This window comes from Alligator sinensis, unplaced genomic scaffold, assembly GCF_000455745.1.
Source record: "Alligator sinensis unplaced genomic scaffold, ASM45574v1 scaffold76_1, whole genome shotgun sequence".
Classification (NCBI taxonomy): domain Eukaryota; kingdom Metazoa; phylum Chordata; order Crocodylia; family Alligatoridae; genus Alligator; species Alligator sinensis.
Genome location: NW_005841865.1, coordinates 2,923,019 through 2,938,803, shown reverse-complemented (window position 1 = coordinate 2,938,803; position 15,785 = coordinate 2,923,019). Strand labels below are relative to the sequence as shown.

Here is a 15,785-nt window from a genome sequence, read left to right as displayed (position 1 = left end):
ACCACAACAGACTTACCAGCTTCATGCAGCTCTCCAAGCTGCCGGCTGTGCTCCTCACTGCCTACGTGCTGCGCTGCAGCTGCACACATGCACAGGCCATTTATCAGCCAAATTAACGGCTGTATTGGCCAATTTCCAATACAGACAATTTTCTTTATATGGGTGCCGATCCGATATTGGACCGATGTATCAGTGTGCCTCTATAGAATTCCCATCTGTCTTTCATGACAGTTTCTAATAACCCAAGACATCACAATCGATAAAGAAACCCTGGGCATCTATAGGACGTTCCTCCACACTCCTACCAGGCGTAGACTAGGAACTCCTACCTGGAAGCTGCGATCTCAGATTTCTGTCTGGCGATGGCTGCTGCCCTCTGGGCCCCCTCCACATTCCTGTCCACCTTCTGCCTGATCTTGGCACTCTTCAGAGGTATCACTCGCTTCTTCATACCCTTGATCAGGACATTATACCTGTACTTGCCTTCTTCCTTCTTGCCATCAGGCATTGTGGTGCAGCCGTAGCCGTGCCGCAGATTGTCCAGCCACTCACCCTCATATTTCAGGCCGCTCGATCTCTCACTCACCCCAAAACCTGAGCGCTTGTCATTCTTCCATTCACCCATGTAGGTCTCCGTGGTGGTAGCATCAATGTCCGACTCAAAGGGTGGGAACTCTTCGCCTTCCGCCCCCTCTCCCAAGCTGACAGTGGAGGTAGCATCACTGGCGGCAGAGCTAATGCCGCTCTCACTCTTGAGGAAACTGATTCGGCTCTTCTGGCTGGCCAAAGACGTCTTGGATTCAGATTTCTTTAGCTTCCCCAGCAGAGAGCTCCGTCTGAAGAGGCCCCCTTTCTTCGGCTTGCCAACTTCAGCATCTGAATATAGGCTGAGGGCAAAGCCTCCCCGAGTGATAGTGGGGGACATGGGGATGCTTTCCTGGTTAGCTGCTGGGGAGTCCTGTTGGGGCAACGTGCCATTGCTGTGCTCACTACGGAGGGAAGAAAGGGAGGTTCGGAGAGGAGAGCGGACCACGGATGCCATGCCATAGGGCACGCTCTGACGGACACCATATCCATGACGCATGCCATTGGTAAACTGGCCTTGGTAAGTTCCTAAAGGCAAAAACAAGGACCTAGTTAAATAAAGCAATTTCTTTTCCCCCAAACAGGCAGCTCAGTACAAGGAACATGTATGGTTAATTGCATCATTGGAAGACATCCTGTCTGCCCTCCTGCCCATGCACCGTCCCATGGTCTGTGTGAGGAGAAAGACGTCATACCTGCATGTGCACATATGAGTTTGGAAATGTAAGGGTCCATCTTGGCAAGAGGCCAGATGAGAAGAAGCTAGACATCACTGATGCTGGCAGCCTACTGGTGTTCTCCTTTAGCTGACTAACTAAAGCCTACAGGCTCAATTCTGATCTTGCTACATCAGCTCAAAACTTCCTTTACGCCAGCGTGGCTGGAAGCAGAAGCTGCCCTCAGCACAGCTGGAGTTTTAAGTTGCATGCCCTGTCCCTGATGACTGATAGCCATCTCAATTGTTCTGTACATGTGCATAATCTGCTAACTAGCTCTTCCACAGCATTCTGACAGCCCTTGCAGTCCAGTCACATAATTAGGGGTGGGCAAGTGGCCAGCAACTTAGAGAAAGCACAAGACTGGCAGCTGCCACTGCTGCCTACCTGAGTGCCACCACTACAACCCAGGGCACAAACATCCAAGTTAGTAGCTACACCTGTTTCAGTCCACTTCCCTGCTCCACAGCTTGTGATTCACATTGTTACCCATTGTTCACTCTCTATGCAGTGAACTGGAGGACAGATGCGTGTTGGCCAGTTGAGCAGAAGGGCAATATTAAGGAAAGAAGATCTTTTGTCTGAGGCACTGAACTGACCCGAGTCCAGTTTCTGGTTCTTCCTGTGTGACTGTGGGTAAGTCACTTTGTCTCTTCAAGCCTCATTTCCGCATCTGTAAAATGGAGATAATGATACATCCCTACTTCAAAGGGATGTTGGAAAGAACAAAGGTGCTGGAGACACTACCAAGACTAGGCATAAAAAGAGCTTAAACAGATGCCGGGGAGACTTTAAGAGACAATTTTGTAGGGACTATGCATTGGAGAACCACTCTCCCCAACATGGGGCTTTCACTGCACAGCATCTTGGCCTGTGATTTCTGTATGAATTTTCTTTCCTGGCTCCAAAAATACAGCAAGTCATCATGAGTAAATTTATTTTTGTGAGGTATAAGGAATGAGAGACCAGCCACACTTCAGAGGGGTTCGCAGCACTGACCTGAGGGTAGGAATTAAAAAATATTTTCTCCCTTCCCTACCTCTCCTACATGGCCTTAGATGGTCAATTTTAGTGTCCTTTTTTGCATTGGGAACTAAGAGTTCTTACTCAACCATCACAGAGGTCTCAAAATCATCTTCTGGGTCTGCCTGTTCACAAAGCTCAGACGGGGTCTTCCCTCGGGGAATTCCTCCATTTTCCCTTGGGCTCTTGGAAAAGAAGCCCTCAGTGATGTGGAGCCAGAAAGGCCACCCTTAGGCCAAGCGCACAGAGCAGAACTGACTTTGTAACTCATCAGCAGGAGGCTCTGCAGTGGCAGGAAAACTGTGCGGGCTGCAACTTGCCTCATTCATTGCTTCAGATTGGAACCAAACTACCCCTTGGATAAGCTACCATTCTGGCTCAAAACATGACACAACGCATCGGGAGACTGGGAATCGCTCTCCAACTGTCTGAAAAACCACAAGCCTGTTTATGGCTGTGGGGAAAGTTAGCTCCCAGTGCCTCAGATCCAGAGCTTTAAAACCAGGATAATAATTCTGACTTATCTTGGGGGTTGCTGTGAGGCTTCAGTTACTAATGTCCAGCTCCTCCCTAGGATCAGCAATGAAGAAAGACAGCCTGGTCAGCAGGGAAAGTCTTTATTTGCTGGGTTGTGGGGTAGAGGTGGGGAGAAGAAATACTGTGGGGCCTTAACACTAAATGATCTGAGAGAAGCTGAGTGTCACTGCTGAGGCCAGTTCAGAGACTTGTCAAAAGTGAACCCATTTTCTGCCCAGCAGATACCCCAGAATGCTAATTTTCCTCACTCAAAAATCCCTCTCTCCCTGGGTTTACCTCATTCTGTTGATATGGTTGCTACAGTAACTGGCAAGCCACCAAAAGCAGCATTCAGCTCTGCCTCCATCCATCACCCAGCTTTACAGAGTCCAGAATGGACCATCCCTTCCTGAAATCAGTAAAATGCAGGGCAAAACTCAACCCCCCAGGCTTTGCACAGACAAGATATCTTTAGATGAAAGGTACTAATGGAAGGCAAATGCTAATTACAATTTGCAAAGTAGGACCCCCTTGAAGGGTGAAGACAAATGGCCAACTGTGCAGGGGGCATTTTCATGGGCATCTACAGTAAATAGCCTGCTTTCCAGTAAACTGGGACAGGATTCCTTGTCAGTGATTTACTGGGAAGTGGCAAAGTACAATAAGCAAGCACTGCCCCAGAGAAGGGCATAGCCAGCATCCACCCCACAGCATGATCAGCTGTTGGGACCCCTGCTCAGCAAACCAGCATCAGATAAAGGTAGTGGCACAGTATATGTTGCTCCCATTAACTTTTCCTTCTCATCTTCCAGTTGTGCTAGAAAGAAAAGGATCAGCTTGGCTCCAAGAAATTAAATTCCACTGTTCAAACTGCTTTATTCAACCCTGGGATGATCTTGCCCCTAGGAGAGATTCCAATTCCTTCTTTGGTAACTATGGGAGTGAGTATTTTATGGTCTCCGTGACCAGTTGAATAGAATAATCTTTATTCCCTAGTTTATGGTTTTGCTGAAATCCATTTTAGACCTGCATGCAGGATGTTCACGTACACGGCACAGAGGCAGGAAATACAAGTGCTCAATTCCAGCGCTAGGTGCAGCAGAGTAGCAGCAGTACAAACGCCATCCCTCCCTACCAAAGTGCCTCCAGCAGCTGGCTATCTACCTCCTTATATTGCAGAATGACATCAGGGCACTAAACTCAGGGTTAGAACCACAACTAAAGTCAAAGGGGAATTAATTTGCTATGAAGCACATACAGGTTTTTTTGTGCCTGCTTTACAAAAAGATCATTGTGTGCTAGAGTACTGGGGGTGGCTATTTGTGCGATGTGGTGGCCTACCCAGTAGGAACAACCTACCATGGTAAAATGTCCACTCAACCAGACTGCCCCATTTCTAAAACCATACTAGGAAACAAGGTGATGGACAAGGCATGGCTGTGAAGCCAGAGGCCTGGACTTCCTTCCCACCCTCCCACTCACAGGTGAGAGTATGAAGGAGTTACTTGAGGTCCCTGTGCTCCTGAGTTCCCATCTGCACAAAAGGTCACTGTCACCAGTTTTAAATACAATGAAGGCTGTCTAAATAACTACAAATACTGCATATGACTGGCCTTTGAACTCAGTTGCTTTGTCTCTGCTCAGTGGCTGCAGCCTGAGAGCAGAGCTGACCCAATAGCACATAACATTAATGACCTTTCAGTGCTTTTAGAAGTCTCCATGCAATGCTGTTGCATTATTAAGCAGCTTGAAGTCTCTGAGGCCTAGAGTGGTTAAATGACCCATCCAGGGTCACAGAGTAATTCAATAAGAGAGTCAGAACTATCCATGACACATATTGATCCTCTGACTCCTACACCTGTGCTCTGTCAGACAACGCTACCCCTCGCCAGGTTCGGCACGCACCATCCACACTAGAGGGACGGGATTTTGAAAAGTCCTAATGTGTCAATGGGATTTGGATTCCTAACTTCTTTAGGCATGTTTGAAAATGCCCCCAGGTCTTTAATTGGATTAACTGAAGCGTTTTAGAACTCCTTTAGCATGATTCAGGCTGCTGGATTTAAATGTGGGTGATCCAGCCAAAGTTTCTGTACTCATTTTAAATTGATTTTAGACCCAACCATGCTCACCAGCCAAATTTGGTTTAAACAGAGTTTATTGAACTAATATAGATAAATGCCTTGTGTAGATAGTGCCTGAACGTGAATGCAAGGGCAGAGGAGACAAGGCACTAGAAGTCCTTGACTAAGCTCACAATGTGCTTGTGAAGAGACAAGGATTCCCAGCTTTTTGTTTTTCCATGTCACTTCCCAAGCTGTAATTTATAACGTCTCACAGAGGCTTCACCCTTTTGTCCACCAAGAGCCATAAAACAAGCGCCAGAGCTTTGCAGTGTGACTATTGTGAGGAGTTAGAAAACCTGTGGCAGCTGCCATAGAGCAGCCGAAAGTTATGAAGCCAGCGAGCAGTAGAAAGGCAACTTATTGCTACTGTAACCAGGCCGGTCACATAGCAAGGAACAGCATATGGGAACAACCAAGAGGCAGGTGTTCCCATATCTCCTCAGCAAGGACCCCTATGAGGAAAGGGAAGCAGGGGGCAATGGGGAGACACCCTGAGAAAGTAGCATAGAAACGACAGAAAAAATGTTAGCGTTGACCTTTACTCGCAGTCAGCCGGCCCCCAAGAATGCCAATGTCTTCTCATTCGCACTCAGGTAGAGCAGGGGCAGGCTCTGTTGCAATCCATAGGGTTACAGTGGTATAAAAGTCAAGTTATTGAAGAATAGCAGCCAGTGATTAGCCCTGGGTACAAGGAATCAGGGCTCCTGGGTTTTAACCAGACTTTGCCTGAACTTGCTATATGACCTTGGATAAGTCCCTTCATGTTTTTCTGACTTATTTTTCCCGTATGCAATTAGAGATAAACCAGATTTTCCTTCCAATGGGAGGTGTTTGGAGACTTGCACCTTGTTACAAAGGGAAGTTGAAAGTGGCTGAAAAAACAATTATATAAAGGTGCAAACCTTTATATAAACACTTTCATTCCTGTTTAAAGAGTGCCTTATTTCGGTTTAGCTTAGTTTGTTATGGAATCCCATAGAAAAGAATGAGTTTTTACTGCAAATTAACTGATTCCCAGTTAAGGCTACACCTGCACAGGTAGAATATGGTATGTTTTTACTGTGGATAACCAGGGATCCAGGTTTTCCATTTGCTATGGAAAAACGCAAATTTTCTCCCTTAATCGCGAATTTTCTCTTTAAAGGAGAAAAATGCAGCAACCGCAGGGCAGCTATCCCCTTGCAGGCTGGCCGAGTACAGAGTCAGTTAACATGCTTGAAGGCCAGGCTAGACACTCATCAAATGTTGGTTCTGGCCTTCAAAACTTTGTGGCTGGGACAGCCAGAACCAGAGGGATTAATAAGCAATAAATATGTGCTTCTTGGAGGCATTTGGTATTTTGCCTAAACAGGTAATATTAGTTAATATAAGCTTGTAAGTTTGTAAACTGCAAACGTAACTTGTCTGTCATCAGTTTAACCAAAATGATAAATTAACTGTTCGTGGAACTGACTGGGCCCCATAGGCAAAGCTGTAGATTAGGAGACCTAATGGTTTTTTGCTCAGGGTTCAGCCTTGATGATAAAACTAGATCTAACTGCTTGGCACACCCAACACAGTCCAGGAAGGTACATCCCAAGAAAGCATATTCAAATAAAACCTAAAAGGGGTTGGAACTTAGGTGGGGCAATGTCAATTTCAAACCTAAAGGTGCTGCATCATAATTTGCTTATTGGATAAACCCAAGTCTGGCTAGTAACCTTTTATGATAATTTTTAACACCTTTCAATCCCATAGGGTAACAGCTATAGGGCAACATCATGAATGGCTTTGTGCCAACAGATTAGCATAAGACTAGGTATAAAAAGCATGTGCATCAGGTAACCAGCAGGAAGGAGGGAACAGAACGGTCATTTCTGTCCCACGCCCGGACCCCAGACTCCTGGTGTGAGGAGGATCAGATCCTGATCAACAGATCTTCCCCGGTAATCCCTCTGACAGTGTCAATCGGGGATGCCTGACTTCGCTGGAATCACTTGGTGTGCACCTGGCATTGAGGGACTATCGATAAGTTGCCAACCCATGTCTGTCTATCTGTTGTTTTGAACAGCCCAGTGGCTAATACCCTCGCAGTGCCAAGCTGGCCTGCGACAGAATCGATCTATCTGTTGTTATTATTTACTATTAGCTCTTTAATACTGCATTATCTGCTTGTCGCATTTATCTTTCTGTTAACTGTTGTGTATGTGTAAACTATAATAAATTTGCCTTTATTTCACTCCCAACTTTGCCTCCTCGATCTGAAACTGAATCAAACAGCCCAGTTAGCCTGTGATAAAATTGATACGCTCACAGTGCCCAGCTGGCCTGTGACAGTGGCTCATCCTAGCAAGCAGCCTGGGATAAATCACAAAGTTATAGCCTGCTAATCAATTAAGTTAAGAGACAAAACTCTAATGAAGACAAGCTCTTTAAAAAAAAAAAAGATACAATGGCTTCAGGGGAGGAAAGAGTTTTTGAACACGTAAGATATATAAAATATTAAAATCCAGGTAAGCAGCTTTAACATATTGTTCTGGGCTCTTTCCTAGGACTACATTGATCAACTACTACATCAGAACAACAACTGCCTTGTCCATGCTAGAATTTTAACACATGATAGATAATACGGGTTAAAAATAAGCTTTTTTCCCGCCCCTTGGGAGATACAACCAGTGTGTTTATACAAGGTTTTGCCCTAGTTTAATGAAATTGATGTAAAAGCATGCCTTCCACAGATTAGGAGCAAGTTTGTGAAGCGATAAGCTCTTAGCTAATGCTTGGAAAGATCCTTAGGTTGAAGGGGCTGTAAGACAGAAAAGCATAATTATTTATTTTGTTTTGGTGACGCATTCTGTACTAGAGCTGCATGCAAGCTAGCCAATTCCTACTTTGTGGTTTCAAAACTGAAGGACAGATTTTGAAAAGTTTAAAATTTTGACCGAAATTACAGGAGAAATAGCACAATTTTTCTTCATCTCCCCCCACCCTCAATTTTAGGGCAGAAATTTGTATGGGGAATTTTCTCCTTCTCTCTCGCCTTCTTAAAAAAAATAATAATAAAGATACATTCTTAAAGTGAAATTACACTCCTCTGCCTCTGAAATCTATCTTTCGATCCCACCAAAAACTGAGCCAGTGGCAGATAAGGGGAGTTGTTTGGCAAGCCTGTGAAAATGCGAGTCATTTCTTTGATGGGGCAAATATCTGACTCCCATTAATAATGTCTGCAGCATGGTACTGGGAAGGCCACTGTGGAGTAGAGATCTAGAGCTGGCAATGGCTAAGAAAGCCAACAATTTAAAAAATGGTTTAAAAAAATCTGTTTAATGATATAATCGTCTCAGTATGAAATAGTGTCCTAAGTAGGAATATTGAATTCCTAAGGGGTGAGTGGAGGCCAAAGTGGAAGGAACAGAGTTGAGGAGTGTAAATCACATCCGAGTAATAATGACATAGCCCTGACGCAATCAACCTGACCTCTTTCTTCAGATCCACAGAGCTGGGCTAACCCGTCTAGTCTGGATGGGGAGCGACTCATTTTACAGCACAAAAAGGGACTGTCCTCTCCACACGCATCCTTGAGAAACTCAACTGAGAGCAGGACCAAGGACAATAAAAGGAGATACATGACAATGTTCTGTCTAGCTATGATAAGCAGAAGCACACCTCTGAGCAAGTGAGAGCACAGTGCACCCTCCGTCCTGCCTAGGCCCAGTGACACGACAAGGGAGGATGTACAGAGGGGAGAGTGGATACAAGGAAATAAAGAAAATCTGATTCTGCTTGCCATTTTGTTCGTAATTCTTGCTCACGAGCAAGACCTAAAACACAGGCAGACACTGAACAATTCCTGCTAGCACCACTACACCCATGCACCTCCGCCCTTGCCATTTTACTCCAACCCTGGGCCCCAACTAATGTGCTGATGTTTTTATACTGTGGAAAATTCTGCCTGAGGACAAGGATGGGACCCAGCCTTGCTTTCCTCCCAAATCACTTTCCCTTGCGACCCAAGTCAAAACTGGAACTGAAGCTCTCCAGAGGTGAAAGGCCAGAATGTTAATTCTCTGAGTCACTTAATCCCAAAGAACTTCCCACTGGTATTATTTGACTCGTGAGCGTGTAGGCTGAAGCAGATCAAGGCTGGGGATGGTGGATGAAGTCAAGAGGGGAGGGGAAGCATTTGAAAGAAAACATAAAAAAACCACACACAAAAAAGACTCTTTGTATTATCACCTGGAAAAATGCTTTTAAAACCAAATTACAAGAAACCCTGCAAAATTCTCCAACCTCCCTGACTCACAGGAACTACCCAAGTCTCGGTAACCCTGATTAGGAAGGGTAATGGAAGACAGGCCAGTATTTACCTTTTGCTGTTTTCTAGAGATTTCTGCATCTGCTCCTGAAGAAATGGAGCTAAGCCTTTCTATTTATACACCCGGGATGGAAAGGCTCAAGTTGCAGAGTGGATTAAATATGGACCCTGGAGACAGGCAGTCCCAATCACGCTGATTCACAAGTGGATTGTGTGTGCCCTCTGCTTAACCCGGATAACACCTCACACCTTCCACAAGTCACTGTGGTCAATTAATGCAGTCGCATGCTGAGCTACTTGTCAGTGATGGGCTCAAAGGCTTTAAGTCAGGTAATGACACTCCTTCATGAAGACAGGGGCAGTTTTTCAGGAGATGACAGCCTCTCTCTCCCCTTCCCACTTTGGGCAGGAGGTCCAGAATAACACACTCTGAATAAAGAGCTTATTGAGCAGCTTCCTAGCAGTCAAAATTGTAACGCTAACTCTTATACTCATGTGTGTGGTGCCCAGATACTGAAAGGACAGGTACATTAAGAAAACTTAGGGTAGATGGACAGATAGATTAAACAGATACATAAACCCACATGTAAAACAGAACCCAGAAAAGCACTTGGAAAAAATTATCTGAGTATAGCTTGATTTAAATCATCTTACTATTGCTATTGGATAGCTAAAAACATCACCCCTTGGGTTGAATCCAGCCTTGCTGTAGCTACACTAGGAAGGGAGCATGAACTAGTGCAGTGGGGGGCAACCTTTTTGGCAAGCATGCCATAAATTAGCCCTGCATTCTCCTCTTGTGCCACTCCAAACCCCTTCTTTTGCCAGATCTGCTGCTCTGCTTTCTGTTCCCAGCCCCATCTTTTGCTGCACTGCCTGCCCCCTCCTTGATCTGCTGTGTGCCCCACACCGAAGCTGCCTTCGGTGCTCGTCTGTGCCACTTGTAGAATGCACAGACAAGGTTTGCCACCCCAGAACTAGGGGATAGGGCCAGCCTTGCTACAGACTTTCTCTGTGATCTTGGAAGAGTCATTTTATCCTCTTCAGTAAAACTGGAGGGGATACTTCTCTTTAAGGGATACTTCTTTTTAATACAGCACTTTAAATCCAATGAAGAAATAGTACTTCAGAATTGTTTTTATCATTATTTCTGGAGTCAGTCAAGTTGCACTAGGGCTGACTTTGGCCCAAGGTTTTTAGGAACATCCAAATCTCCTCTTAGCTGCCTCAGAGTGGCTGTTCAGCATCAGTAGTAGGAAGTGTGGCAAACTTCAATACTGCTGCCATCTATTATCTGCACTTGACAGCCCACAAAAGCAGCAGCAAAAATCACTGCTACCACCTCTGTTCCAGCTCCAGAGAAATCTTCCTCTAAGCCTCACCTTCTTCTCTGCATGATGAATGCTGTTATATTCTTCCTTAAGTTTCTCCCCTAGTCCCAGCTGTGCAGAGGCCAGAACTTACCTAGCTCTGTCCTTCACCTATGCACAAAGCAGCACAACTGTATCCGAGCACTTCAGGATCCAAAAAGTGCCCCCTCCTATTTTTATAATTGTCCATAGACTTTCTTTGGCCAAGCCCACAGATCTTTCCTCTTCCTGCTACTTGTCATCTTCCATGATTCATCTAGCACAGGTCTCCACAATTCCACCACTGTCAGGGGAAGTATTTTCTTCTCTGCAGCTCCTACCAGCTATAACTGCTTCTCTAACTAGATCTCTCTGCTTCACAGAGTCCTTATCTCCTTTCACTTCTCACCTAAAACTCACCTACCCTCTCTTTATCTGTCTTAATGTTACATGCTTACATTACATGCAAAAATTACATGCTTTATTTCCTCACAATATGAATTTTTGCCAGTGTGTTTTCTCAGCTAACTAGGAATTGGTCTGCACACATCAACGTTGCAAAATGTTTTGGGGCCACAATTTGAATGAAAGAGATATACTTTTTTTGAGTAATATATACCGTCATTTGTAAGGCAAAGCAGGGGTTAGGACCACTTTCTTACAGTAGCAGATTCTTCCATGAGGTTTTATATTATCAGACACAGAGTGCCTTGAGACACAACCCACTTCCCTCTCATTAGTTCTAGAATGATGAATTTTGGTTATGCTGGAAGAAAAGCCAGAAAAAGGAGTCCAAGCAAGGAGCCTTTCACTTGGTGTTTTAACATGGGCTGCTCTCACACACAAAGGACTTCCTGGTACCAAATCACATTCCCCTTTTGAGCTACGATGCCCTGTCCACAGAAAGGGTGCCAGGCTTAATTTCTGTGAATAGAGCTATATTTTCAAATGATAATTTGAGCTAAATACATCATTTAAAAATACAGGTTTAATGCTTTAAAAACAGATGGACAGGTTTAAATATTAAATAGGGGTTCTCAAAGTTGGAGACTATTTTTCTCATGCAACTAGTCCAGTGACACTCAACCAGGGTGCCAGGGCCCCCTAGGGTGCTACAAGATCCTTTGAAGGGTGCTGTAGGAAGTATGAAGAGATAAGTGAGGTGTGAGGAGGTAAACTGATAAGGACAGGCTGAGGCTGGAGGTGTAATGAGATAAGCAGATCCTAGCATGCTCAGGCTCTGCCTGCCTAGCTGCTCCCCCACCCCCACTGCCTGGCCCCTCTGCAGAGATAAATTTGTTTTAGAAAAGGGGTGTCCCTTAATTCACAAATGTTATGGAGGGGTACCTTGAGTCTGATGAGACGTGCCTTGAGTCTGAAAAAGTTCAGAACCACTGGTCTACTCACCAAGGAGCTAGAGCTTCAAGGTTGCACCCCGCTTTGCAGCACGTGGAAGGAAGACTTTCCTAGGTCCTTGAACTGGATGTCTCAAGAACAAATTTTAACAAGCTCAGGTTAAGGGAGTTTGGTCCCATTTGGATCTGGTGATCAGGGAGTAGATGAAGACAAGCAGACAGAATGAATGCTGTTTTCGTAACATAATGTGCTCCCCATTCTCAGTGCCAGTTATTAATCACAAATCTTAGCTTCTGGTGTTGCACCCTAGATATTATCCTCTCTTAAAAGTCAGAAAAGTTCTTATGCTGAGTGAACTGCCCAAACACCCATTATGCATAGGCCTAACTGTCTGATAATGGACAAATACTTGGCAACCATATCACCCTCATCAGTGAACTTCTCAGAGTTCACAAGCTAGCCACAGTCAGACCAGATCAGTCCTTGGAGACCCCAAAGAAACACTTTGGGATTGCAGGAAATGATTTTAGTGGTTTACATCTTTCTGGATCAGTGCTAAACTAATGGTCAAAGGCTGTTAGGGATATATTAAGTGACACATTCCCTAATAAGTCTGGGAACTGCTTCAATATTGAGTCGGTCACAAAAGAATGGTAGGGAATATTTCATTGACAAAGGGGCCATCTGTTAGATGGTATATAACAAAGTCCTAACTTATTCTGAAAGACACAATTAAGGATCTGATTTTTTTCAATAGAAGAAGAGTATTCACCTTAGCACCTCAGTTACATTTTAAATTCTGTGCCATATTCTTTCTTTTCAGCCTCCCCTGCTAAATAGGGTTAATCCGAACCATTCAACACTTACAGCAGCATACCAAAGAGATATTACTGGGTGAGATAATCCCTTCATATTATCTGTAAGACAAAGTAAGACACTTCCAAGTGAAAAATATTATACTAGGTATTAGCTAGGCAACAATTCTGAGTGTGTCATTAAACTAAGCAGAAATAAACCTTGTAAATGATTCAAAGATGCTTATATCAACATTTTAAATTCATCACAAATACAAGTATATTTTAGCTTCTGCTGTAGATATTGCTGCTATAGTAAAGCTATACTTTTTCATATTTACTCACCTACCACCCCCAAAACAGCACCTTGTTTTTGGGAAGGTAGAATGAAGAAAAAGATTTTTCCTTTCTGTTTAGAATCAGTTTCAAGACATATCCCACTTTGCAATTCCTAATTTTGGGGAGAATAGCGAGCGTGGTATGTGAATAAATAAGGTATTATTTAAATCAATTTCATGCCGTGAAGGCAAAAGATGACTGAAAATTTAAGGAACAGGACTGATGAAAGACACCATTTTTACCCTCCAGCTTTACCCACAACCTCATGGTTCAAGAGTACAAGAAGGAACTTAAACAAGACTCCTCATACTATTAAGCATCTTGCTCAATAATTCTTGATAAAAGCCAAGCCTTGGAATGCCAATTGCCTGAATCCTCGCAAATCTAACAGCTTTCAGTGCCATACTTCCCTATGATGAAACGTTATATTTCTAAAGTTATTTTGCCTTCATAAATGATTGCCGTTGTGTGTCCTGAATAAAAACAGAATGCAGTTCTGAGGCATATTTCAATGAATTCCTCCCCCCGCTCCAAATCACCCTCTTTATTTAGCTAAACTAAATAAGGCAGACTGGAATGTTACAGCATAGAAGGGCTCTGCAATTCCATACACAGGGATTCTTGGGATGTTTCATTACTTCTGTCCCCCCAGTTTCAGACACTTGTCAACAAAGCATTTCCAACATGTATGGTGAATATTTGAAGAATCGGTACAATTGGGGTGTGAGCATGGATGGGGATTTGCCAAGCAGTGGTTTGATCTGGAATCCCCTAAATAACTTAACTCCTATCCCGCAGCATTTGCCCATGTCACCCTGCAGTTTGGGATTGACCAGAACGCACAGAGCAGTGCGATGCTGGAGTGTAGGTGACAGGCGAGATGCATCCTAGCAAGGATTGACATGTATCCAGGACAGCTCCAGGAGGGGATACACAGGTTCACTTGCACCTCCCTTTGATTCCTCCACCAAAATTTAAACCCAACTGCCTGGCAGCAGCAACATTTCTAGCTGGGCAGTGCTGAGGGAGTCGCTTGACTCCATGGCTCATTAACATCTACCCATCCCTTCTGAACTCTTCATTCCACAGGTGTTAACCACCCTCCCGCCTTTTTCATGATCTTGATGTTCCACCCATCCAGCTAGCCTTTGTGCTGCAGTGCTGTGCTCTGTTCACTGTTCCTAGTAAGGAAGCTGCTATTTCACAGCCCTGCAAACTGTTTTTAACTCATTCCAATGAAGATATATTGGTTTTCACTTCAATCTTAAATTGAAGAATCCAGCCCTGAGCCCCTAGTATATTACAAAAGCTTCTAGTTTGCATTTAACTGGAGAAAAATCTGTGTTGCGTTATATGTGATGATGCATGTCACACCTTTTTCCATAGTCCTAAATTTTTTGGCTTAAGGCTAAATTAGTTTCAAACTCCAAATCAACTGAGCTGAGCTCAATCGTTCAAGTGTGTGTGGCTCTACCACCGGGCAAGTCTTCTTCCTCCCAGACCCATCAGTCTGGCACTTCGGATACTCCCCAAATCCATGGCAGGCATCCTAGGAGCAGGCCGCAAGCCCAGAGGCATTGGAGCGCCGATGCCCCCTAGTCACGCTTGCTCCTAGCCAAACAGTGGAAGGAGCAAGTCAGGGGAAAGCGCAAAAGTAGGCTGCACAATGGTAATGGGGACAAGTTTCCAGCATTTGGGAAAGGGGTAGGGGTCAGCCTGCATGGCGGGCAATGGAAAACCTGGCCATTGCCCATCTCCCCTGCCAGGTACGCTGACCCACTCATGCTTGAGGAAACAACATGCGCGCCCATGTTGTGCTTTGCTGCGAGATGAAGGGTGCATACACACATCCTCAAAAGACTCCAAATACGTGACTTAACTAAGTCGACTTATGCCACATTGGAGCACACGCAACTACAGCTCCCTCACAGGGTAGCAGCCATCTTGCAAAGCAAAGTCAGCTTAATTAATCCGACTCATGACAACCGACGCAACTCAAGACTCGTGCGGCACTGAACTCAGCTCTGCTCCACACAGGAGTGTCCACTCACAGTTAAGCCGACTTAACCTTTTTTTTTTAAATCGGCTTAGCTGTCAGAAAGCCAGGCTGCAGGTGCACAGGCGGGGGTGCGAATTCCGCCTGCCTGGTGGGGCACCTGATTGGCTCAGGGCTCCACCAATCCCTGCACAGCTCGGGCCAATCAGAGGCTCAAGCCTTTGTATCGCGCGGTAAAACCCGGCGCGGACAGACGTGCGCCCCCCGGCCCGCCCTTACCGCCGTCCGCGTAGGTCTCGGTGCCGTAGCCGTCCTGCAGCCCGTTGTTCCAGGTGCCCTCGTAGCGGGCGCCGCTAGCCGCGCTCTGCCGCGAGCCGTAGCGGCCCTTGAAGCCGTGCGTCCACTCCCCGCGGTACACCCAGCGCCCCTTGGTCTCCACGCCCAGGCCGTGCCGCTTGCCCTGCGCCCAGTAGCCCTCGTACGTGTTGCCGCTGGGCCACGTGTAGACGCCCACCACCTCGAAGCCCGAGTTCCACGAGCCCGAGTACTCGCCCTGCCCCTTGGGCCCCGTGCAGATGCCGTGGCCGTGCGCCTTGCCGCCCTCCCAGCCCCCGCAGTACGCGCCGCCGTCGTCGAAGTCGAAGCGGGCGCCGCTCCTGGTGGCCGGGCTTCCGGTGGCCGTCGCCGC

At 45.6% G+C, this 15,785-nt stretch overlaps 1 protein-coding gene across 1 annotated transcript in view; it reads right to left on the bottom strand.

The window, feature by feature from the left end:
- JPH2 (junctophilin 2) overlaps window positions 1-15,785 on the bottom strand; it is a gene marked incomplete at its 5' end in the record, with an annotated part of 66,468 nt that extends 50,683 nt beyond the window's left edge. The window contains 2 exons of the mRNA XM_025191978.1: window positions 330-1,113; window positions 15,377-15,785. Coding sequence (XP_025047763.1) covers window positions 330-1,113; window positions 15,377-15,785 — 1,193 coding nt within the window. The remainder of the gene's footprint in view (window positions 1-329; window positions 1,114-15,376) is intronic.